The sequence below is a fragment of the Talpa europaea genome (assembly GCF_964194135.1).
Source record: "Talpa europaea genome assembly, chromosome: 5".
In the NCBI taxonomy this organism is placed as follows: Eukaryota; Metazoa; Chordata; class Mammalia; order Eulipotyphla; family Talpidae; genus Talpa; species Talpa europaea.
The window spans coordinates 137,188,772-137,215,308 of NC_140071.1; the positions used below are offsets into that span (position 1 = coordinate 137,188,772).

The following is a 26,537-nucleotide window of genomic DNA, read 5'->3' on the forward strand; positions in this document are numbered from 1 at the left end:
AACCTCTCCTGAAAAATCAGTCAACCATCATTTAGCCAAAGCTGGCGGGATAAGCTATAGGTAGAGGAAACATAAATTAGGAAAAGGCTGGGAGTCTTCCTTGGTTAAGGCTTTTTTTAGTTAGGGTAAGGGACACCATTTGCTCCTGCTAACAAGTTCAATTCCCATTGAAGATGTCCCTCTCGTGACTTAGTCTGCTGTGGAGGTAATGGCAGGCGCCAGGCACGCTGATGCATTCTATGTCTCAGCGTCCTCTTGGACTTCAGGATTTTTTTTTTAAAGATTTATTTATTTATGCATACAAAAGCTGGGAGTACAGGCCAGAGATGTGGGGGGTGGGGTGTGAGAGGATTCACCAGAGACAGAGCGGGGAACAGAACAGGCAGACTGACAAAGTACACTGCTGAGGGGAGCAGCAGGCGGCAGGAGAGGTCTGCTGTGCCATGTGGGTAGCTCCCTGGCTGGCTGGGGATTGAACTCGTGCTGCAGAGGCTTTGGATTGCTTCATAGTGTGGTGCTTAACCCCTTGCGCCACCAAGGAGGCCCCTGGACTTCAGGATTTTGCCTTGATCTGCCATATATGTCTGGCTCTGACCAAGAGCTGCTTACAGACTCACAGAAGTTGAGGGAAAATGGATAACTTGGCCCTGAGTGTGGACAATGTACATGTTGTTTCTTGGGATGCCCCATATGAACCTGCATAGAAGGACCAGTTTTGTTCAGCATTCCAGGGTATTCCTACACCCCAAGAGACAGGAAAAGAAGGAGGTCTCACCTCATTAACTCTTGGATTACATTAATTATTAAGTCATTTATAAAATACTACATAAATGTGAAATGATTAAAAAATCAATTGCTTTTGTGGTTCCAAATAATTAAGAAGGAGCCATTTCAATGTAATCTTTTATCAATGGTTATCAATGAGGTGTGTGGTTTGCTGGTAAACATTTAGGCATATTGTGAGACATTGAAAACTCTTAAAAGTGGCAGCCCATCCATTCTGCCACCGCCAAAGTAGTAAGTAAAAGATATCCATTGTGCATTCTTCAATTCTGGTCAGAGCCTCGTTCATTCAGTTATTTTCCCACGTTAAGAAATAGGAATAAAATTATATTAATGTTCTATAGAGGTACTATAATTGGTGAGTATATATAGACCTTGATTTTCTAAAGAGGCATTTTGTATTTTTATTGAAAAACTAATCTTTATATTGTTCTGTGGTTTTGCCCCTAGATGCTATAAGAAGAATACTGCAAAAGAGGCTTGACTTCATATATAATTCTAAAAAGGTAATTTTCATTGATGTATTAGTTATTAAAAAATAAGTATGAGACAAATTTGGGGTGGCTCGAAAATATATCTTCAAACCAGGGGTTGCTGAACCTATGGATTTTGTGACCTTTTGTGACTAAGGACTTGGAATCTGGAGACAACTTCTCAATCTCATTTGAATGGCAGCAGAAACGTGCAAAGTAGCATTTGAAGAAACTCTCACCTTTCAAGCTGGGTGTTATTTAAAAAGCCAGCATTCCTTAGGAGACCCCCCCCCCCCAAGAGATTTGAACTGTGGGAACTTTTAAAAGATAATTTGTTGAAAAGTAGCCCTGGCTTTGAGCAAGGTCTGTGTGGGCTTCTGTTTAGAACGGAAGAAAATATGGAGGAGGGAGGTAACCCCTGGTCTTGGGGGGGCTAAGAGCTAGGTTGGCAGAGATGGTACCTAATTATTTAGGGAAGAAAAAGCAGAAGGAAATGGGTATATTTATAAGCAACATTCAGAGGATGGTGGAGGAAAGACAGCTAATTTTGGCCAGAGATTTTCTCTTTGGCGATGACTTTGTGGCTTGGTGTCACAAGGGTGAGTGGGGCTGCCAAGTAGAGTGAATGGACAAGAGCCCCTCATTGCTCTTTGCAAACACTCAGCTGGATGCACAAACCTTCCCTACGGCTTCTTGTTTGTTTGTGTTTTTGTGAACAATATCTCTGTTTTCAAAACCAAGGATCTCCGTGTCCAAATTATAACAGCATATTGCGAACCAGCCTTTCTCCAGGTAAAAAACCAAAGCACCCCACATAGGTTTCTTAATGTGTCTTCTTTGCCGAGATACGAAAACATTGAATTACGCATTGTTGTTCTCTACGTGGTATAATACAAGCCACAGATTCTTACTGTATATTATAGCACATTCAAGTCAGAAAGCTACTTACAGTGAGTCTTTCTGTGCCATCTGCCTCTCTGGGGTCACCTGCCATGTGCCAGTCCTGGATTATTCAAGAACTCACAACTCCTGTCCCAGCACAAGTGTCCCCGTGCTGGAGACACAAGACAACCCTCCACTCAGCAAGGCTAGGGACTTGTCCAAGGCTTCGCAGCCACTAATGGCCAAGCTGGGGTTCGTGCCCAGATCAGTCTTACTCCAAACACCCCACCAAAAAGATTAAACGCATTCCGGGCCACCATGCTATAGTCCTGAGGTGGCTAATTGGGGAGAAACAGCTCTCCTCTGAGTGTCTCGAGCTGTGCGCAGGGAGGACACCCTCAAGAGCTGGGCTTTGGACTTAGGGAGCCATCGGATATGACAGTGGCTGGTTATTTCTGGAAGAAATAGGCAGAAATGGAGGCTCAGGAAGAGAAGATTTGAAATGATGGAGCCAGAAGAAGATAGGAGGACCACACAGATGAAGCTATAGAAATCCACAAATAACCATAACAGCAATAATAACCTTAGCTCCCTTCATACAAATATCACCCCGCCCCCAAAGGGAGAGTCTTATAAATTGAGTACATTTAATTCATGGGAAATTCACTGTATCTTCTTTATTTTTCTACGGATTGGTCCATTCTCATAGCTGATCCACCCCTGTCCCTGGATTACCATTTAGGATTTGCCGTTCCAACTCAGTGGCACCTACTCCCTCAATTCGTCAGTTTGTCTGATTCAAAGCTGGGGGGCTGTCGCACCCTACACCCCAGGCTGCGCACATGGCAGAGTGTGGCAAGCATGACCATGGGGCCAGTCACTCTGAGAAGGACCCCAGGGAGCACAAAGGAGCAATGTCAGCAAATCCAGACTGGGTTATCATGGAAGACTTCCTGGAGGAAGCAATATCCATGCCAAGACTTGAATTTCATCAGGGGAAGAGAGGTAGGAATGACGTTTTGGGTGAGGAAGCAGCTTATCAAACCCAGAATGAGGAAGGAAGGAGAGAGACCATGATCTTAGCCTTCGGAGACTGGAAGAGTTTAAAAGAGTGGGGACATAAGGCCAAGAATAAATAATATGACCATATTAAGAAGAGTGGATATAAAATGGTGGGAATCCTTGGAATGCTTTTAAACAAGGGAATGACATTGGATTTTCATTTTAGAAAGGGTTCCAGATAGTCACTAATACTTTTTCATGAAGATCTTGCAGATGTATGTGAAGCGGTCCCAGCTTCAATTCCCTGTTCACAACTGATCGCTTCACTGATTCGAGATCCTTCGAGAAATCCAAGTGCACACTCCAAAGTTCCAGTACTTGACTCTACCCCAAAGCCCTCCCTTTCTGATCAACATTCAATTTCAATTCCTGTCTGTGTTCATCCTTCTCGAAACGTGATTATCTCTGTGTGCAAAATTCATGTTCTCAGTTGTGGTTAATCAAACTTTTTCTGTTTTCTTGTTGCATGCTGCCGCCTCCTTAAACAAACTCCTCAATGGCTTGGGCTACAACAGCCAGAACATGTGTACTTGATTGTACAGGTAAAGTCCTTGTCTGCTGCTCTTTCATGTCACTTGGCCTAGGAACACTTTTGCCATAACCTTCCTTTCTTCACTGTCATCCCCACTGTGATGCTAAGTTGTTCCAGTTTCGTGTTTGCCACCTCCTCTAACCTTCTCTTCCAGTTTTGATCAAGTTCAGAAATGAAAAGCAACACATCTCTGTACCCTTGACTCTGCATTTAACCATTTTCCTGGCAGGTGGAAAGAGATAGTAGCCACTTGGTGTCCCATATTCTGACAACTCAAATCCCCGCTTCCTGGGTTTCAAGAAGGAGCTTCCAAATGGAAAGACACACACACACACACACATGCACACGCACACGCACACACACACATGCAGATTCAACTCATGATGCAAGTAGATTTAAAAGCATGACATGTGGGCTTCTGGGATGTCCTACTTGCTGCTTTGTGTCACCTCCACGCTGTTCCTCTGCTTGCCTTGCAGATTGTGGTAGGCCAACTCGGGGTTATTTTTTGTGCCGGCCTGGGTCTGCTCTTTGTGATTCTGATGCCTTTGGTGGGCATCTGCTTCGGGGTGTGTCGCTGCTGTAACAAGTGCGGTGGCGAAATGCACCAGCGACAGAAGAAAAACGGGCCCTTCCTGAAGAAGTTCTTCGCCATCTCCCTCTCGGTGGTCTGTGTATTTGCAAGGCAAGTAGAACCTGGACGAGGGCTGATTTTCAGGTCAATGGGGAGTGTCTTGTTTTAACAGCCATGCCGTGAGTTTAAGAAAAAACAGCAACAGAACAGAAGAGAGAGGACAAAAATGAGTGCGCGGGATGCGTGAAAAAGAAGTCAGGCTCATTGGAAGTTCGCGTGGTACCTGTGTTCCCTAAATGCGTGTGGGAGCCGCCCCTGTGGCACAGTTTTCCAATGGGAGATGTCCTCATCCACCTGGGACTGCAGAGGCGTCCCCTCCCAGAGCGGCCCCATCTTCAATACCTGCTTGGGGACAGGCAGCCTGCAGGGAGACAGGACCCATACTGATTTGTGCATCCCTCTTCCCCATCGCTCGTTGCTACCCCATTCCCTTTATCCGCCCCACCCCCCACATCGCTCTCCTCTTTAAATAATTTACAACTGACTATTCCTTCACATCAGACTATGAAAGGCAGTTTAGGATCAGCCAATGGTCATTCCAGATGTCCTGTCTCCCTGCTTTGTATTTGAAGTGTTTTCAGGAATGCACAGGCCCCAGCTGAGGGATGTCACCTCTGCCCCAGCTGCCAGGAAATGTCAGTCCCGGCCCAGAGTCGAATGTCCACCCTTCATTCATCCAAAGCCTCTGACAGTCAGGGTCCCTGAGGCTCAGGTGTCAGAGTATCATTTGGAAATACTTGCCCTTAAGGTTTCTTTTTAATGTGATGATTTACTTAGCAAGTAACTAGTTTTTCATTTGATACAGGCGTGGCATGTAATGTCAGGAACATAGTGCATGCAGTTACTCATTTAGCTGAATAAATGTTTATTGCATAATACATTACTTCATTTTTAATGAAGAATATGACCTGGATTGGGTTTTTGTTTTTAACTGGGCTTTATTTTGCATTATGTACAATGAGATATTATATACTTTCTGTATCGTACGCGTTATAGTTCACCCTGAACTGATTGAATTATATACACTATTTCTAAACAACAAAACTACAAAGTCAGAAAGAAGTTTGATGTTCATTTATATATAAAATATATGCTACTATGTTTTATTTTCAAGAATGCAGACCCATCAAACAAATTAAAGTAAGTGTTTTACTCCTGAGCATATTTTAGTTTGGAAACTTCTTTTTAAAAAATATGCACTGTAGGACCTCCCCGGTGGCGCAGCGGTTGAGCGCTGGGTTGCGAAGCTGCCCGCAGCCTCTGCAGCGCCGGTTCGATCCCCGGTCACCGGGCAAGGATCCCACATGGCGCGCAGACCTCTCCTGCCGCCCACTGCTCCCCTCAGCAGTGTCCTTCGGTCCTTCTGCCTGCTCTGCTCCCCGCTCTGGCTCTGGTGAATTCTCTCACCCTCCCGCGCTTCTGACTGTACCCAGTGCTTGTATAAATAAATAAATTAATTAATTAATTAAAAAAATATGCACTGTGATTCTATTATCCCTTACCTATTCAATTAAGATTTTGTTCTTCACCCAAGTAAAACTTTTTAATTTGAAAGTTACAATTTTAAATATCAACATAATTAAACCAAAGTTGATCAACTATTGGAGACTAAGCAACAAATTTAAGACTATTTTACCTAATGCATCGAATTTACCTATGTGTTAGAAATACATAGAAGTGAGTACTACTAGGCATTGTTTATTTTAAATTCAGAGTAGGAGTTTCAACTTCTTTGCCTTTTTTTTTTTTTATTTGCAATAGTTAATTTGATGTCCCCATTGGTTTGCAAATACAAGTCCCTTAATAGAGATAGGTGGTGGATAGTTTGCAAGTACTCAAAACTAGCCAAAAGATTAAAGGATGGGGGAATCACAAATTTCTATGTTGTAAGCAGATAGGAAGGAGAAGAAAACCTGTCAACACAATCAGAAGATTAGATAAAATAAGGGGGAGAAGATTGTGAACAAAATAGAAAGAGAAAGGAAGGAGGGTTGAACCTGGGGTTTCCACCGCCCTCAGCAGAGTCTGGAAACTATTAATAAATAATCTTTACAGAGGATTTTAAAATCTAAACTGATCTACTGACTTTTTGTCATACTAGGTTCCAGTTCTTTTCCTCTCGATACAAAGTGTTACAATTAAAATTAAAGTCAGGTTTTAAATTAGTCTCCAGTGCTCTGATAGTATAGTCATCCTTCTTTATTTAAAAAAAAAAAAGTAAATATTTTTTAAGTTGAGCAATGCAGAGGTGTGAATGGAAAATGCCCCGGCGTATGTGGGATCTGTGCAGTCATGTTCTTTCTCTGAACTTTTCCAGAGGCTGCTGTGGAATGTTTGAGTCCCACAGACGTTGACATGTGTTTATAGAAGTCTGTTTGACCATCAGCGGATCAGATTTCTACTTCTCACTGTAGACTGTTTAAGCAGATGTGCCTTACACTAGAAAAAAGCCAAGTTTCCTCTCCTTGCTTTCCTTCTTCCTTGTCATCACTGCATTTTTCAGAATTTCAAAAAGGTTATAAACAAAGGGAACAGCCTTGCCTTTCTTTCTTCAATGTATTTCTAAGTTTCCAAGTACGGTAAGTCAGCTTTTGCCAATCGCCACGGTGAAAACTGAATCCCAGTCATTTTCAGGAAGATGGCTCTTTTCCAAGTTCGCTTTTTATTAGGATGTGATTGTCAATGCCTGGCTTAGAGGCCTCAAGGTTCTGGAAAGAAATTAAGCTAGTATGCCTGGAAATCACGAGGCTTTCTTAATGTAAAAGAAAGGGTACTTAGTTAAAAACGAAATTAAAATTTTACCTTTAAAAATAAGAGCTCAGCTATAGACCAAAAACATTTATTTGGCTTTGACTGGCTAATTTCACTGAGTCAATACAAATGGGTAGAAAAATTTGCTTCCAATTTTAAAGGTTTAGCCTTACTCTTTAAAAGCTCTTAGTATTACTTTTAAGTGTATATGTGAGAAAACTGGCATGTGCATACTAAAATACAGGAGATAGATATTGACATGCAAACAAAATAAATAATTCCTATCTGATGCTAAGAATTCCAACAAATTGTGTCGCACTGCCTGAAGGTACATGCTTCAGTGAAATGGCAGAGAGTTGAGAGTCTTAGTAGTTTACTCCTTTTTTGTGTAAGTTGAAATTTTGTGTATTTCCCCTGGTATCCTCCTATCTTAATAGTTGACTGGTGGTGGCTAAAAAATGAATGCATGTGATTTCTTTCTTTCTTTTTTTGCTTAAAATCGTAAGGAATGTCTAACTCATCTGCAGCGAGAAGTATAAATTCTTTATTTTCTATCCACATTTCAATAGAGGCTTAGGGATTGCAAATGGAGACCCATCAGTTGGTCAAATTGGTTAAGTTTTTGCTTTGATTTGTTGTTAATATTTTAAAATGAGATGTTACATAACAATCCAGGTTTCCAGATCTTTGTGATTAATCGGAAGATCCCACCATACTGGCCTTTAGCACGGTGCTCTTGTCAGAACTCCAGTGCCTCCTTCCCCACCGCTTCCTTCAGCTCCGGGGGGCACACAGCCCAAAATGCCTCATGCTTTCTGCCTGCCACATAGACAGCTGAGTCTGCCATCCTTCATTTAAATACAAAATTTACAATGGGTTATGGTTCCTAAAATCAGCTTTTGAAAGTTGCTGAATTCTATGCCATCATACTGTTTAGTACAGTTTTTTCGCATCAGTGCTTTTATTTTAATTGGATCCATCATTGATTAGCAGAAATGTGGGTCTTTTTCAAATGTTGCATTGAAATTCAGTGCCGTATTGCAGTGTTGCATTACAAATTCATTTTACTGATTGGTGACCTTTTGAGTAAAGGCATTTATTCAATAAAGAAACAAAGACAGTTCCTGAGATAACCCTTCAAACATACAGCTAATCTTCTAATGGGCCAACTGGATCAATTTCCAGCCCTTAAACCCACCTTCACGGAACACGAACCATGGACAAGAGACTTTGCGTTGTGCGAAGTTGACAAAGAAGCGGTTTCCACCTCTCGTGGGTGAAATCAAGCCTATGTAAAAACAAAACAGAGCAAAGCATGAAGCAAGAAATACCCCGTAGAATTCCAGGGAGATCGTCCTGGAGTTCAAGGCTGGGGGCTCTCTCCCATGCAAGGAGGTAGTGGAAGCCAAGTGAATTTGCCTGTTGCTTTGTTTCTTCCCAAGTTCCTTTTGACTTCACATGTGACAAAATGGGTCTGTAGCACGATGAATGAAAAGCCCCTTGGACGTGTTAAGGACCAAGAGCAACAGTCCCCGGGTGAAATCTTGTGGTGGGAGCCGTATTCAGATGCTGACCCCGCGGCTTCCTGGTAAATAGCGTGCTTGAAATTTGGCAAAGACAGCCCCAGGAGGATGTGATGACTCCGCTCTTGTCTTTTTCCTTCTGCACACATTTCGCCAAGCTGTCGTTTGGGGTCACTTGGTCTGATTTGGCCCGAGTGCATCATTTACTATTACTGGCCAGCGAGGAACGTCTCCCTCGAACCCTCCAGGCAGACTTATGACTGACAAAAACAGGCGATCGGGTGGTCACTCCAGATGGCACAGGATGTGGCCAATGTGCTTGTGCTTGCGATTACCATCTGCAAGAACCCCGATTTCAAAAGGGAATTCTCAGAGAGCCAGTGGCCCTCCAGCCCCCCGTCCTTGCAGTTTGAGAAACAGCCGATCTTCAGTTTGGCGACACCAGCTGAGTGCACGGAAGCAAAGTGACTTCCCCGGCTCGCAGGGCACGAGAAGTGGCGGCAGTGGGACCGGAACCCAAGCCCCAACTCCAGGACAGAGTTTACCGCAAAGCGCCAATGAGAAAGTTGCTGGGCCCTGGGCGCGAGTGACGGGGGGACCCGCGTGCTCTCGTGACGCTGCCATGGGAAGGGGCGCTGGACGCCAGGCCAGCTGTGAACCGGCCCTCCTGGGAGTGAGTCCCGACCCTGAGTGGGTGGAGGACGGCCGCCTCTTACCAGGCCTGAGAGGCTTCCAAGCCACTTGTGACTTTTGCACGGAAGCGCACCGTTGGGGGCCCCTAGCTGCAAATACACGAATATGTAAAGCCTCTGAAGATGCTTTTTGTGAAGACGCAAAGTATTAATTTTCTGCATTGGGATTTTTCTCCCCCCCGAGTCTGCCTGTTACTTGCAAGACTGTGTTCTAGAAACATATCCAGACCGTCCATAGATGACTACAAATTATTTCATTATTAGCTTCCATTAAGTAAAATGATGTGTTGTGTTGCTGAGTTTGTCGTTCCCTGCTGCCATCTAGTGGAAAAATCCAAGAAGGCCTGACATTTAGCCAGGGCGGAAGTAACCTTTTGGTGTCCAAAGGCTTGGACACAAAAACAATTTGACCAATTGATCAGATTAGTTCAAGTTAGGAGATGGTTTATTAACTAGGCAGCATTAAGAGGCCTTAAGATGATTAAATGTGGACAATTTACATGACTGGGATTTTTTTTTTAATTTTGGGGTAGCTTTTCATGCAAGATGCCTGTCATGTAGGGTTTTGAAACTCTTGGTTGGAGTCTGTTTAAGTTAAGTTGTAAGTACGTGAGCACCAATGGCATTGAAGCCAACACACCGGGGACGTCATGAGCCACCTCCCCAAATACAGCCACTGCCTTTCAGTGCCATCATTTGTTTTGGCTTTGATGTTTATATAAAAACGGTCCGACAGAGTGTGGAGCCTACTGCCCGTTGCTTCCGTGGCATCTTCATGCTAAATAACTTACTTTTCTGTTCAGACTGGTCACTGTAAGGATGACAAAGACCATCAGAGAAACCAAAACCAGTAGAAAGCCCAGTCCTCTCTTAGCATCTGGGCATTTATCCTAGTGGCCTTCTCTGGGGAGCAGGAGCAAGTTCAAATGTGGGGTGTGTAGCAGCAGGTGCAGCGCATTCTGGACAGTGGCAGGTCATGGTGGAGGAAGCCTGTCCCTGCTGGGGTTCTACACAGGCTGGTCTGCAGGGCTGCCCTGTACCCCGCACTCCACCTGGGTCTCACAGTCAATGCTCTCCCACCCCCTTTTCTTTGCTGCAGCTTTGGCATCTTATGTGGTTTTCTGGCCAACCAGCGCCTCCGGACACAGATCAAGAAGACTGGGAATCTCGTAAACAGCAACTTCAAAGACATGAGAACTCTCCTGAATGAAATTCCCGAGGTAAAAACTCTATCCATTTACTGCAGATGCTTTCTGCTTGGGGTCTTTCAGAATACACACACGCACACACACATATATGTATGTATATAGTATATATATTTAGGATCTCATTTGAACCTTCTAGAAACCCAGTGAATCAGTGTAGACAGGGGTCAATTTTTACTGTTATCAATAAATAAATACAGGGACCACCAACTGATTTCCATGAGTGAACAAAATTATAGTGCCATAGTTGGTGTTTTTATTTAAAGGCATAATAAAAAATTATAGTGCATATTATAAAAATACTTAAGGGTCATGTGATTTCTTTTTAAAGGAAAAATCTTTAGATGCCATTGTCCTTTCTTTTTGGGGGGCAATATAAGAAACTCCCCATCATTTGCTTGTAATGAGACCTTTCTGCTTTACTAACACCATCTGCTAACATATGTGTGGCCATATAAGCTCCCTTGGAAGGAAACACACACACACCCTCCTGTACATAAACACATATGCACACTCATGCACATGAGCTGTATTTGAAGAAGGGCAGCCAGGTGACTGGAGACCCCTTCTTTCTGTTTCAGAAGCATTTTGAGTCCTTCATCCAGGATGAATGTGTGCAGAAGCAGCCCCAGAGAGAGGCTGAGTTCACAGCACCAACTCCTGGGTTCATTAGAAAGACTCCAAATCCATGGGCCTCCCACACAGGAATGTGCTCTTCCAAGCTGATTATATTCTAAAAAATATAACAAGCACATTAGATAGTGCACTAGCTTTTAGGATTCCATTGGAACTAAAAGGGCAAAGAGTGGGCATTTTTTAGCATCGAGATGAGAGAAGCTCACTGTATCCAGCTCCATAGGCTGTGCACGGGGGGAAATCTTTCATTTTTCCAGTCTGTGAATATATATATTTATATTTAATATCTTGTCCTTCATGCTAAAGACTCCAAAGTTAAACCCCTTCCCTCAAAAGTTGGCAAAATTAACCACACAGCCATCGTGACTGGGGAACTCTGGGATTGCAGTCCTGCACTGGAAGCTTGGCAAATTGTTACGACTTTGGAGGAAACTTTTGTAGTTTAGAATCTATGCAGCGCTCTAACACATCTATGAAACACTGGAGTAGAGAACATGAATCGTCAGTTTGCAGAGGAAATGTGACTGGCCCTGAACATAGTCTGCCACTTACACTCATTTTCATGCCTGAAGACGTGAAGGCTCACATAATGATGTGTGTGTTCGCTGAGAAGAAAGGCGAGGAGGTTTTAAGTGGCGGCCTCCAGCGGGCAGTGGGTTCGGGGAAGGAAACATGCAAGACCCAGGGACAGAAGGACCAGCAGCCCCTTCGGACGCTGGTTCAGCCAGCACCGCTCCATCAAAGGATCCTAGTGAGGTCAATTACAAATGGTCTCAAATTCTTCGTAGACCCTTCTTCAGGGGGTGGATCTGTTTTCTAAGCCCTCAAGTACCACTCGCCTTGTCCAAAAGAATGTGGCGGATGTGGCCTCATGCTAATTTTGAGCTTGGGTTTCAGAGGCCATAGGGGTCCATCTTGCTCTCTTGCCCGGGATATATAACCCCCCCACCAGATGGCCACCTGGAGGGTGAGAGTCCACCTGTAGAGAAAGAGGGGTTCAGCTGGCCCCAAGGTCCATGCAGCCAGTCCACGGGACATGAGAAATCATGAGCCCAGGCCAGTAAGCCTGGCTTGGAGGCTGGGTGACCAGAAATAGAAATACCGCTTTAAACCTGCTTTCATTTCAAATGTTCTGACCAGGGATGCTTTTTCTATGTGAAATTTCTCTGAATTGTGTTCTTGGTCCTTCCAAGAGGAGATTCCATGTCATTTCTTCTTCTTTTTCAGCAAATCAAATATGTGACAGGCCAGTTCAAATCCACCAAGACAAGGGTGTTCTCCGACCTGGACGGTGAGTAACCTTTAGAGCTGTCTCCCATTTTCCTGCTTGTTTGTTTTGCACTTGATCTCGGCCAAAGTCCAAGAATGGATTGCTTGTTTGTTTTGACTAAGAGACTTGATGACCGTCTCTCAGCAAACACGGAGGAAGAAACGAAGCTTGCTGCTTCTACAAGTCCCTTGTGAAAGTAGGGCAAAGGCAAAAAAGAAATTCCTTGGAGTCAGTGATAACCTGCAGCTCCTCCCTCGGGCAGCAGCACTCACTGTGAGGATGTTGGTGCTGCCTTGAGTCACACGCCTGTCCCTTTGTCCCCATTTGAGTGAGGAAATGGCCTTTGTTGGTCTGTTAAGGACTGAGAGGACCCCCCCACGTGCCCCAGGAGGCCGTGGGCTACGGAAGCAGAGGCAGGGAGGCAGACCCACGGGTGCTCTCAGGCGACATGTCAACTCCGGAGATGTTTCAGGTTGGGGGGCAGTGCTGCTAGAGGCCTGGGATGCTGCTGAACACCCTACAATGCACAGGATGCCCCAAAACAAAGAATCATCCAGCCCCAGTTGCTATGGCTGAGAACCCCTGGCCTGGCTGAGGAGACGAGGGGCCATGCAGTTAAGGGGCAAGATGATAAACCGTGTCCCTGGGGTAATAAATACCGAGTCCGTGGTGACTCCACGTCACTGGGCACTGCCGGGGTGGGGACTTGAGTGTCAGGAAATCTCCACACAGGAGTCAGCCCCAGTGTTCAAAACCTTCAGAATAGAAGGCTCCTCTGCCCGACTATCCCACTTCAGGGTATTTATCCAGAGAACATGAGAACACGAGCTTGAAGGTTTAAATGCACCCCATGTTCCTTGTGGCATTATTGATGGTAGCTAAGCACTGGAAACAACCTCAGTGCCCATCCACAAATAAATAAAAATGATGTGGTGTATACCCAAGGGGAATACTACTCAGCTACAAAAGAAAAATCAAGCAAAAAAGATGAAATCACGCCCTTTGCACCAACACGGAGGGACCTCGAGGGTATTGTGCTCAGTGAAATAAGTCAGAAGGAGAAAGAGGTGCTGGCTGGGAAAGAGGTGGTGGATAGGAAGCAAATGAAGACGCAAACTAGAATAGACGATGGGAACAAAACAGTGGTCACCAGCGGCAGAGGGGAGGGGGGTGTGGCAACCAGGGAGGCGGGCCCACTGCCAGAGGAAGGGTGGGAGCTCGACTTTTGGTGGCGACCCCCTTGTAGACACAGATGTGGATGTGCAAGCTCATCCAGCTGAAACCTGCAATGTTAAGCCAGTGTTACTTAAAAACAAAGCCCCTAAACAGATCCTAGAATGAAAAATGGACTTTGTACAGCAGGAGAATGAAAGATGCCTTCCCGGGCAGACCCTTCAGGGTGATGAAGATGTGAACGAACCTACCTCATGTTCCTTTGATTTTAGATATTAAGACCCTGCTGGGAGGTGCGATTCAAGAGCCACTAAGACCTAGAGTGATGCCCGTTCTGGACGACATCATGGCCATGGCAAGAGGTGAGAATTGCCACAGAAGCGATCTAGGCCCCCCGCGCGCCCCCGCCTTTCCCGTCTCCCTGGGAGGTGGCAGGGATGGGTCCTCCGTGCTCACGTCAACAGGCCAGGCGGGGACAGCAGGTCATGACAGTTCTGTTTCTCTTCAAAGCTTGTGCCGAAGCTGGGGTTCTAATGACCCAAAAGTCACTTCAAGTGATGGTGGTGGAATTTCGGGAGGGCCTGACCCCCGTTTCTATCAGTGAAGTCACTGAAACACAGCCGTGTGCCTCTGCTTTCTCTCAGAGACCCACAAACCTCTTCCCACTGGCTTCAGAGGCACACTTTGTGGTCCTGGTCGGCCTGGGGCGACCCCAGAGGGCCCCACAGAGACTCACAGACGCGCAGCACTGTGACGTCTTTGGGAAACAGGCGTCTGTCCCCTCTTGTCCTCTTTGGGACGTGACAGAATAGAGCCCCCAGCTAAGCTGACTGCAGGCGGGCCTGCCTGTGAACTCACTTTGTCCCCCATCACTCTTTGCAGCTGTTGTTTCTTCCTCGCCTTAGGCTGACTATTCTGAAGTCCAAGGGGAAGGGAGAGCCCCAGCATTGAAGTGTGAGGCGTGTGTGTGTGTGTGTGTGTGTGTGTGTGTGTTTCTAGTTGCCACTGTGCTCTGCCTCTTGTGTAGCTCTCCAGAAATGCCTGGAGGGCCAGGCCTAGCTGCCGGCTCCATCGCCCATCGTGGAGGGTGGGGGAAGAGATGAGAGTGGAGGCCAGCGTGCCTGTCTGAGAAAGTCTTAAATACTATGTTAGCCTCAAAGGTGGTTACGGTGCAGCTGGACCAAAATCCCAGAGAAAAGGTGGTTTGAAGAAGACTGGAAAGTTTTCTCCTCAGATAAGGTGATGGAACTTGGGCCCAGGGACCACACAGCGTGACCCTGGGTGTCGGGGCACTGGTCGGGCCAGGTTTCCACGGCATCTTGGGCGATAAGAACAGCCAAGTCAGACCTAGTTATCATGGGCGGCAGCATCTCCTAAGAGCAAGTCTGCCTCTGCTGGGAAACAACCTAGACTTGCAGACTGTCCGCGGGGAGCACCTGAACAGCCTCTCTCACAGATGAGGAATCGGAGGTCCCGAGAGTTACAAGATCTTGTCCAAGGAGCTACTTATGACAAGGCAGCCACAGAGCAGGGGTGACAGCTCGGGCTACTTTCAGTGAGATTCCTTGACACGGAAGCTTTAAAATGTGTGCGCGTGAGTGGGTGTGTATGTGTGTGTGCCGGCGTAGTTTTCCCGGGTGAGTTTTAGGTAGTTGTCAGGGGAAGTGGGGGAGCCAGTTTTAAGGGCTGAGGACAGACACATTTCCCTAGCCCCACCCCCTGTGGCCTGATGCCTGGTCAGCTTCTTGGCGAACCGCAGACCAGGAGCTGCTTAGAACACGTGCCATCCCCTCTCAGTTAAGGCTGCACCTGACCCTGCCAGGGCTTTCAGTCACCATAGAGAAGAGCTGTGACTCGCTCCCTCCCAGCGCTGAGCACGGAAGATCTCTGCACACGGGCACGATCTGGGCAGCAAACATTTACTAGGGATTCCCAAGTAGAAGGTTCTGTCCTGGGTGGTGGGACTCCCCAAATAAAGCAGAGAGACTCATGCCATTGAGGACTTTGAGCGCCCATCCACACATCTCAGACACACTTCACACCATAGTGCTTGGTTTTACTATTTTCAGATGAGAAAGTAGCCAGAACCTTCTTGAATGGGCCTCGGGTTACAGAGCAAGTGGTGAGGCTGGGATCTGCATATAGATTGGCCCGAATCCAAAACCCGCTCGCCACGTGGCCCTGGGTTTCGTCCCAGCATCTTGGATATTGTAGCTCAAATATGCCTGGGTATGACCAGTGTCAGGGTGGAAACTGTCTAGGACTCCAGTGCGTCTTTGTCTGGACTGAGGGGGCCTGCGCCCAGACTCCCCTTGCTCGTGGGCACGTGCCCTGCTTTGTGTTTGAGTCAGCCTTAGGCGGGAAGCTCTGAGGTTGGAGAGGCTGGTGATTCCCTGTGCTCCTCTCTGACGGTGCTCTCTGGCTGCTCCCCAGGCATTTGCAAGTTCTCCCCAAGTACCTTTAGGGAACCTGTCTAGGTGGGCAGGGATGTTGCCACCGCCTGCCAGGCGGATGCCTCTGTTCTGAAATGGCTGGTGTCGGTGTCCTGCAGTAATCACAAAGACCAGAGGCGCCCTGGTGAGCTTGAACAAGACCTTAGAAGACCTGAAAATCGCCAACGCACAGCTCATGGCCAGCCTGCAGGACGTCAGGCAGAAGGTGGAGGACTCGCTCAACGACCCCATATGCTTCCAGCAGTCGGGGGCCGCGGTGTGTGAGGGCATCAGACGGTCCCTCAGCCAGCTGGACGGCAACGCCAACCCGGGTCAGGTGAGGCGCCCCCTGCCAGGCCTGGCCGCGGGACAGGTGGGGTGCGGGTGGGCATGGCCAGGTGCGGCCAGGTGCATGGGCTCCGGGTCTCTGTGGCCCTTTCTGAAAAAGCAGCAGCAGGAGACAGGGAATATCGGGAACCCCCTCCTTAAGAGGCCCCTGTGATCAGTTCCATGAAACATATCTGAATGGATTCAGCTTTAAAAAGAAAAAAGCCACAGAACACATTTTCATAGAGCTTTAAAAATTAAAATGTGTTCTTGCATGCGGCGCCCAGACACTAGCCACACATGCCTAAGGGAAAATAGTTCCCCGAGTTCTCAAGGAGAAGGTTAGAGGGGGGGAGGGAGCAGCTTAAGTGTTTAAAGTTCTGGAATGTAGAGAAAATAATCATGTCGGCTGGCGACTTTGACTATATCGGTGTGATGATGTAGGAGCCCTTGGGCGTGGCCATGTTTTCTCACCTTCAGACCTCACGAATCACCTTTATCCAGACGCTTTACAACCAACACTGTCTGTGAATCCACCCCACCGGCTAGGCATCATCTAACAGCTTTTCAGAGCCTAGCTTTGACTCTTGCGTTTAAATAGTTTGAGATGAGTCTTTGGGGTAGGGGGTGACTTTTAGTTTTCAGGTGCTTTTAAACATGCCAAAAATTTGCAAGGTTGGGACAAGGAATCCTTACCCACCCGCTCTACCCAGATTCACCACTTGTCGATAATTTGCTCCATTCCTTAATCCTATCTTTTCCCTGTTTACCTGCCTAGGTACCTCTGTCTCCTACTGTTATCAAATATGTGTATAAAATCATCTGCCATTTGCTCTTTGCGCAATCATTTGGCGATAGCTTACAGACACCGGGCACCTTCCCCTAAATCTTTCACTGCATTTCCTAACTTGACAGAAGCTCTGTACAATCACCAAAATTAGGACATACGACATTGACCTGATGCTACTATCTAAGAAACGGCTTGTTTTCATATTTTGCCATGTTTTCTAAAAATTGCCCTTCACAGATATTTTTCCCTTAACGTATGGTCCCCGCTCGTCACGTCTCTTACTTTGCTTTAATCCGGAACAGTGCCCGGGTCTAGCTTTTCTGTTGTTGATAGTAATATTTTTGGAGACTACAGGATACTTGTTTTCTAGAAGAAACTTCAAGTTAGGTTTGTCGGATGTTGCCCCTTGATTATATTTGAGTTGTGCATATCGTCAAGGATATCAAAAAATGATGTTTTTGGTACATAGTGTCAGGAGGCCCATGACATTTGTCCAATATTGGTGAAAGAGAGAACATTTTAAATCTCTGTATACTGCTTTAAATGGAAAATTTATTCCAAACCCCTCACCGTTATAACCACTAACTGCATTACTTTTTAAACATGTTTTTAAAAAGCTTTTTACAATCCAACAATACTCAGTCTCTGAAATTGTGAGGTCATACATACTTAATCTGTGTAAAAGTTTTTTCCCTTGTTTTTTAGTTGAAACCTCCAAACACCTAAAATTTAGTAATTCTGGGCCTGCCCGGTGGTACAGTGGGGTTGAGCGCGGCGCGGTGAAGCTGTCCGCAGCCTCTGCAGTGCAGGTTCGATTCCCAGCCGGCCATGGGGATTCACACATGACGCGGCAGACCTCTCCTGTCTTGCCTGCTGCTCCCCTCAGCAGTGTCTTCTGTCCTTGTGCCTGTTCTGCTCCCTGCTCTGTCTCTGGTGAATTCTCTCACCCTCTCGCGCATCTGGCCTGTACCCTGGTTCTTGTATAAATAAATAAATCTTTACCAAAAAATCCAAAAAATTAAAAAAAATTAACCATTTAAAAAATAATAAATAAAATAAAATTTAGCAATTCCATAGAGGCCATTTTCCCTGAACCGTAGAATATTGTTCAAATGAAATTTAGATCATATTCTGTCACATAAAGACTGTGGGACTTGAATATGAAATGACGCCTTTTTTTTTTTTTAATGACAAATTATTTGGAGAGGGAGTAATCATCTTACATCTCTCCTTATTTTTATTTTTTTTCATACATGTTCAGCTCCCATCTTTAGATAAACACATCGATACTATTAATGATGTTCTTCAAACAGATTTGTCTGGCCTGGTTCAAAAGGTATGTTGCTTCTTTCTTTTTGGAAAAAATACAATAGCTTATTTTATATCATTTTAAAGAGTAAATTAGTACATCATAGGTAAGAGCAAAAAAAGCAGTGCCATTCTGGAGAGGGATTGCCAAGAAGACCGAACTCTTTAGCTGCCAGGTAATTCTGTTCATTATGCCAATGCAAAAGGTATTTATTAAGCATCTATTATGTGCAAATCACCATGCTTGGACCACAAGAGATAAAAGAAAGACATGATTTCACCTTCCCAGTGCTCAGATGTGAAGGGTTGGTGCTGATTCCGCTGCAGCATACTCCTGCTCACCCCAGGAATCAGCCGTGTTGGGATGATCTCTCCCCACTTCCTTGACTTTGTACATATGTGCTGTGCCTGGCATGGTCGCCTTCTCCCCTCCCCTTTGCCTGGCTACTTGGACAACCAAGCACTGGCCACTTGGATTGCAAATCCTCCCAAAGGCAGGGACCACATCTGTCTGTAACACTCATTTCCCCAGCAACATACAAATTATCGCTATTCAACCAATATATTGCAAACACAGTAATCATTCTTTTTAAATTATTATTCAATGAGAGTGCCCTATAGGGAAGGGAAAGAATAGTTTTATTCTTCTCTTTTCACATGGGTGTAAAAGAATCATCCAATACCCATTAAACACTCATTTACATGTGCTGACACAAGTCAGCACTCGAAGTTCACACAAGTCATTAGAAACGCTCCACCTTTGCCTGTTGGTGCAGCTTGTTGCTAGAGGAAGGAATTGAACCAGGAGACCAGCCACCTTCTAGCCATTAGACCTCTTCGAATGGGTTATGGGCCACCAGGCCCAACACAGGTAAATATGGAAGGCTCAGGTATACAGAAAACCAGCCCAGCACCGTTGTTCTAGGTGGATAACTTGGTCACGATGGAGGACACACAGCTAGCGTAAGTGGAAACTGGCTGGCACCATGAATCTTAGGAATTTGTGTCTTAGCTTGGGCTTCTACAAAAGAATATTGTAGATGGGGTGATTTATACACAACATGAAGTCATCTCTCACAGTTCTGATAACTGGAAGTCACATCAGGGTGCCAGTGCAGCTGGGTTCTGGTAAAGGGCCCCAACTGAGTGCAGACTGTCATTGACTTTCATCACGTGTCCTCATATGGGTGGGAGAGCTCCCATACAGCACTGACCCCAGCGTGAGGGCTCCACTGTCATGACTTAATAACCTTGGTCTCCACCTACTAATATCATCATCTTGGCTATTAAGGTTTCAATGTATGAGTCTGGGAGGGACAGAGACATTCAGTTCACAACAGGTTGTAATCACTACATTGTTCCCTTGCAACATACTCCAGCAGATAGTTCAAAAACACAAACCCTTCCAGTGGAAAAGATAGATGTTCAGTTGAGTTGCTTGGAAATAATGACATCTTTCTGTCCTGGACTTAGCTCCAAAGTGATACAGCTTAGTGGCTCTTTTGTTTTTGTTTTAGCTTCATTACAATCTGTATCTCTCTAAGCTGTGTTTTAGGACACAGTTTTGTCTTCTGCAACATTAGAGCTTGTGTTTTATTTTTAATTGCACTGGAAAGTAAGACTAATTTTTGAGATTTACTTTGTGTCTGCACATGGTACACTGTGCAACTCAAATATTCTTCATCTCATCCCTGTTGGCACTTTGCAGTGGGTGACCTTTTGTTGTGTGGGTTGTCCTTTTGCATTTTTGGATATTTATCAGTACCCCTGGCTCCTAGCCACACAATGCCAGTAGTACCCTTACAGTTGTGATAACCAAAATGTCTACAGGCAATGCCAATTATCCCCCAAGGGACAAAATCTCTCCAGTTGAGAAACACTGGTATAAATGCATGTAAAGCTTTTTAACATGGGTTAAAAGTTAAAGATTTTAAAAACTTTTAACATGATCTTCGATGTATACATTTTATAGAAAATCCTCTCTAAGGGGAGTCAATTTTAGACTTTTAAGGACCCTATGGTGATGATCTTCACCTTAACCTATATGTTGCATTTTAATTTTGCTTCTCTAGTCAGTACTAAGCTGCAAAATGAATACTAGTTTTATTAACTGTTTACTGTGAATATTAATTTATTTTGAAATATTTTTAGGGCAATAAATCCTTTAATGATATACCTGAGATGGTGCAAGATCAAACCATGGACATCATATTAGGTGAGACTCATAGTTTGCAGTAATTTTGTACCTTTCTTTGGGAAGAATTGGATGCTTAGTACAAAGCAATGTTCTATTAAAAATTGTATTCCTTTTCCTCTCAAAACATTCTTTTGCTATTACAAAATCTTGAAAACTATGCAGATATCAGAGCTTTTCAAATGTGCTATCTTTACATATTGATATTGATTTTTTAAAAAATAACAATCATACTATTGAACAGTTACCAACATCACTGAGCTGGCAGGAAGCTGCACGGTTGAGTGCCCTACAGTGACGACAAGCTTGAGTTGTCACAGCTAACAGCAGCCACAGTCACATTCTGTGCTTTGAACTGCGGAAAAACTGTATGATTGTATTTTCAAAATGAACTTAAAATTTACTTTTAAAGGAATGCTATGTTAAGGATTTGTTATGCTCATCTGACATCTGGTGCCGATATAATTGTATTTTAGTCACGTAAAGTTGTTCACAATTTTGGAGAGATAGAACTGATGTTGAGAGAATTCTATTGGCCTTAGTTGATTGAATCATGTTGCATTCAGGTTATTGTATTGGGGGTGAAAGTACAGAGAATGAATGTATCGTAAACAATTCTTTGGCAGGAATGGGAATAAAGCTGGGTTATTTGCTAAAAGGAGAAATCTCTGAAACCATAAGATTATTTTCTATTTAAAAAAAAAAACTCTGTGCTTTTTTATTTATTGACTAGGCAATTTTAAAATATTGTGTTAAAGGTTTTTAATTTTCTTTTCCCTAATGGTGTTCGTTGAACCCTTTCAGACTTTGGGTGAATGTATTTGATCCTTCCTCACAGCGCTTTAGATAGTTTGTGAGTTTCACTTTGTTTAATCTAAGATTATACATTAAAAAAAATGAGATATTTAAGGCAAAATTTATGCTTTCCTCTGCTAGCATCTGAAGGCTAATGCATGTTGTATGTCTGATAGCCACCTGCTTACTAATCTCTGTGTTTACTTTTTTTGTTTCCCCTTTGGACCTCTTCTGCCAATACGTGCAGCCCCCCCCTGTAAGTCTGGTCAAGCGAGGTGTGAAATGGGCATGAGTGAGGCCCTTTGTACACAGTGTCATTGCTTAAACACAAGCCAGAGTTTTCCTGGGTCTGGACCAGCAGCCCTCCATCAGCCCAAACAGCAATTGTTTATTTTCACATCCTTCTAGAAGAAATAAAAACCCTTAACTCCCATATTTTGCACATCTGGTCCTACCCTGCACACACATTTTGAGCGCCTGTGGTGTGCCAGGCTCCGCTGCACTCTGGGGATGGGTGATGAATAGACGTGCCCCATGCCTGTCTTCAGCATGGCTACAGGTGCCATTGATCACCCTCTGGTGCCATAATGAGATACATGCAAGGGGTCCTCATGGAGAGGGCAGTGGAAGTAAAGGAAGTGACATCCAAAGTGAGGCCTTAGGAAGATATTTGCTGTGAGGGGATCCCAGCCACACAGTCACCGCTGCTGACAAGCCTAGGAGCCGTGCTGTGTGGCAAGAGGGAGGGTTACATACACTCTTCTTTCAAAATCCCAGAAATCCCAGGGTGCAGAAAGAGACCCCCGGGATCTTCTCAGGAATCTTGGGGTCTTTGGGCAAACAAGGCATTGGGGGGAGGCCCTGAGCTACCATGGAGAGCACTGAGCTCTCAAGATCTCATAGTTTTGCAAACAGCACAGCTTGGAAAATGCTCCCACCGCTCTGATAGAATTGCATCTGGAGCCACAGAACCTGCCACTCAGGCTCACCAAGAGTCCCAGGAACACATTGCTAGAACTGCTAATCTTGTCTCTGTCAGTGCAGAGAGTTATCTCCCTTTCAGGATCGGTGGAGATTCACTGGTTAGTATGTCCTTGTCAAGAATCACTGCGGCTGAGACCTGCTTCTGGCCTGCGGGAGCCGTGGCTTTGACCCCAGGGCCTGTCCTGGCGGGGCTGCCACTTTTCAGAAAACTGGAGCTCACCTCCTCTCTGAACTGTGAGGCTGGATAGTAATAAAAACTGCTTGACCACTGAGAATACTGTCTCTTTTTGCAGAAGAGACAGAAATGTGCTATTTTCGTAAGTCTTGATTTGTACGAGTCAAATTATATTTCAACAAAAATATCCTCCACGGTCAGTTGTTCAGAGTCGTTGCTGGAGAATTACTGTGTTCCCGAAAGCCACTTTAAGTGTGGAGGAAATACTGTGTCATTTAATTTTTTTTTTTTTCAAAATCACCTAACAGAAACTATAGCATTACATAAACCTGAGTTTTAATTCCCTTTCTAGTGCTTTCTGGGGAAAAAAATTCCTATAGGCAACTACTTTAACCTCCCTGAGCTCAGGGCAACTTAGTAAGAGTAAGAAAAGCTCTCTCAGTGGAATAAGTGAGTTAATATTGATAAAAATACCTAGCCCATCATCATCACGCCTTCCATTAATTGATCACCTGATGCCTTTTTTGGTCTTTAGTGAAGTCACTGAAGAAGAAAACTCTGGCTTGATTTCAGCACCATATCATCAAAGTCAGTGGCAGAGCTTGCTGTTTTGTTACATAACTGCTTTTTGATGTCTTGGCTATATCCATGCTTGTTGTAGAAACTTTTCATATTTTAAACACATGTGACTCTGAAAGAAGTAAAGGTGGTTGAAACGTTCAGTTCCAAATCAAAGTGTGTTTCCTCTAGTCTTATAAATGTCTCGCTGTGGCTTCTTTGCTTTCAGATGTCAAAAGTAAATTGAACTCCCTCAGTTCAGATATTGACAAAGTGACTCAACAGCTCCCTTTGCAGGATAAGCTGTCCCTTTATTTGGATTACCTGAATCACACTGAAACTTACTTCGACCACTATTTACCCTTAGTGGAAAAATATGATTTGTACAGGTGAGTTGCCACCTTTGGGCTGGTAAACAAGAACAAAACTTGCTATGGAATGGGATAAAAACTGGCATTATAACCAGAATAATCCTGAGAGCAAATTATACAGAGCCAGAACCTGATAAGGGTTAACTCAAGTTTATATTCATTTAAAAATTTGAGGTGTTTACTTTGGAGGTTCATATGCTAAAACTGGAGCTTTCCCGAGAAGATTCACATGGTTCCTGCACAAGGCGTGGTACAAATTCATGTAGCATTACACACACACACACACACACACACACATACACTTAATTTGAAGACTGGAAGTTCTTGAGCCACATTGTCACTAATTTTCAGTTTTAATGTCAATAGTGACTTTTAGAATCTTAGTCCTAATTATCTAAGGCATATAACAGAATTCCAAAGCTTCAAAGTAATTGAGAAAGGCATGTGGAGAATATCCTTTTCTTCATTGATTAATAAAATAAATATGCAGAAGTCAGCTTTTGCAGAAGGAGCATCCTCAAAACCAGTCAGTTGTTGTAAGAGCTCAGGCTCTTGCCTGGAAATGTCTGGTGGGCAGGCTGGCCGGGGGAGAGGCTGGAGGCGTCTCAGCCACAGTGTGTGGGAGGGAAGGTGTCCAGGACCACGAGGGTGTTAGATGCCCTCTCCCTTCTGCCCCGACACTGTCACCATCCTACTGGTCAAACTGGCCTTCACCTCCCCCAACCCTGAGATGTCAAGCTGATCTTTAAAAAGAAATTGGGGGGCTTGCGTTAACTGGAGAAATCTCTGCGGCGGTTTCCCAGTAGCTGTGCTCCCAGTAGCTGGGACAAAAGCCCACGAATGGCTGCAGATGGCTATTGAAATTATTGAGGTTGCTTTTAATTGAATGAAAAACTTCAGTGGCAGCTTATGTTGCAGAAGCAAATTCTTTATTTTTGAGTGTTTTCAAGGTTGGGAGGTATTTCTCCTGGGGAATACTCCTCAGCAGCTGGAAACAGTGGTGCCTCTGGGAAAGCCAGCCAGACCTAATTGAGGAGCCATTACCTGAAATGCCCCACAGGACATGACATCGAGGTTTGCATCTTGCAGTCAGGGGACTTAGGATGCTCCTAAAATTCTAAAATATCCATCTCACTCACCACATGGAGCATTTCTGGCTCAGTAAAGAACACAGTGCCTCTCCCCTTCGGCTCCCTAAGATTCCTACAGCAACATTTTAGAGGAGGGCCACAGGAAAGAGCCGGGATTTCTGTATCCTTGTCTACATCTCATCATGACTACAGTAAGCTCGCACAGCCTCAGGAACCTTAAAAGAACTCAAGTCTTAAGGGTGTTTTTAATTGGTGGCCTTGGAGTTGCCTGAACACTGCTGCTCAGCCCCGTGGCCCCGAGGGCAGAAAGGAGCGGCCCCTGAACCGCAAAGCCAAGCTAATAACTAAGGCTTCTTGTTGGCCGGGCTGGGGGCTAGGCGGGAAGGGGGCATCTCACAACCTGGCACCCTCAGAGACTGACAGGAATCTGACACCCGATCAGCCAGGATGGCTCAAGGGCTCCAGGCCCAGTGCGGGGACTCTCCCGCGCCACCGCTGAGGGCGCTGGGTGTGTGTGACGCGGCGCTTGCCTCCCCAGGTGGCTGGGCAGCCTGATCATCTGCGAGGTGCTGACCATCGTGGTGGTCTTCTATTGCCTGGGCTTGCTGTGTGGCACGCTGGGCTATGAGCCCAAGGCCACCCCGGCCAGGCGAGGCTGCATCTCCAACACCGGCGGCATCTTCCTCATGGTGTGAGTGTCTGCCCCCCTCACCCCCCGCCCTTCACCTTCACACTCAGCAGCGTGTCCTTCTTCTGAGAGAAACGGGCTGTGTCCCACCTGTGCTCACGGGAGAGCAGCGTCCCCCTGCACGCACCAGGCCCTGTCTGGGGCACCCCCACCTGCCCCCCCGGCAGCCCTGCATGCTGCTCTCTGCCATCCCTCTGGGTGCAAAGCCACAGTAGCCTCTTCCAGATGCTCCCAGGGGACATTTCCTGCCTCAGAAGCCCCAAAACCTTCCCCGTGTCTCTGCAGAAAGCCTGGTTCCCTCAGCGGCTCTGAGCCCGTGTCTGCGTCCCGGCTCTGGGCGGCAGGGAGACCAGGCTCCGGCCACCAGGGTCCCTGGTCCCAGCTGGGCGCTCACCCTCCAGGGCCCGCCGCTGTCTCCTCCTGCCCTGGGCCGCTGGGCTGCTCGCTGCAGAGCTGGGCCCTCCATGCTCTGAGCAGGCAGAGCCAGTGACCGCAGGTAACATCGAATCGCTCCTTGTTCTTAAGTTGCTTTGTTCTGTCTCCAGCGGGGTCGGACTCAGCTTCCTCATCTGCTGGATAAGCATGGCCTTCGTGGTCCTCACTTTCGTCGTTGGTGGAAATGTGGAAAAGTTGGTCTGTGAGCCTTACCACAACAGGAAGCTATTCCAGGTAAATGCGGTTTCTGTGCCTTGGAAAGACAGGGCGGGAGCGCCGGGTTGGGTGGCCCGTTGCTTGTGGGCCGCTTCAAGAGTGGTGCAAAAAGGTGAGCAGTTTGCAGATGGAAGCCGGGTTCCTTGATTTAGAATTGACGAGAATCTATAACAACACAGCACCCGGTGAGGCCGCGCTGGAGAGAGCTTTCACCTGACCCTGGCTTGCTTTTCTGTAAGCCACGGCAGTTAAGCTATTTCCATGGCTTGTATGCCAGTTGCTCCTTGTGGTTGACCCCCCATGCCAGTCTCGCTGCATTCTTTGTTGTCTCCCTCATCTCCTGGCATCTCAGATGCCTTCCGGAGAGCTGCGTCATGGCCTTCTACTGCTCTCCTGAGTCGTCTGCTCTGTTCCCAGTCCTACTGTGTTTCTTTTACTAAAATGGCATGTTCTCCAGAGAAGGTAATTTTAGGAAGTCGTCTTGACTTATTGGAGGGGTTGACAGACTTGTTCCTTCCATGCCTTTATTTTCACAAGGAAAGTCCTGCCGTGGAAAC

The 26,537-nt window shown here is 45.7% G+C and overlaps 1 protein-coding gene across 1 annotated transcript in view; it reads left to right on the forward strand.

Annotated features, from left to right (window-relative positions):
* Positions 1-26,537, forward strand: part of PROM1 (prominin 1) — a gene marked incomplete at both ends in the record, with an annotated part of 49,914 nt that overhangs the window by 15,184 nt on the left and 8,193 nt on the right. Inside the window, 10 exons of the mRNA XM_084233024.1 lie at positions 4,212-4,417; positions 10,432-10,552; positions 12,401-12,464; positions 13,889-14,098; positions 16,168-16,385; positions 18,427-18,501; positions 20,625-20,688; positions 23,409-23,568; positions 25,180-25,332; positions 25,875-25,998. Coding sequence (XP_084089150.1) covers positions 4,212-4,417; positions 10,432-10,552; positions 12,401-12,464; positions 13,889-14,098; positions 16,168-16,385; positions 18,427-18,501; positions 20,625-20,688; positions 23,409-23,568; positions 25,180-25,332; positions 25,875-25,998 — 1,395 coding nt within the window. The remainder of the gene's footprint in view (positions 1-4,211; positions 4,418-10,431; positions 10,553-12,400; positions 12,465-13,888; positions 14,099-16,167; positions 16,386-18,426; positions 18,502-20,624; positions 20,689-23,408; positions 23,569-25,179; positions 25,333-25,874; positions 25,999-26,537) is intronic.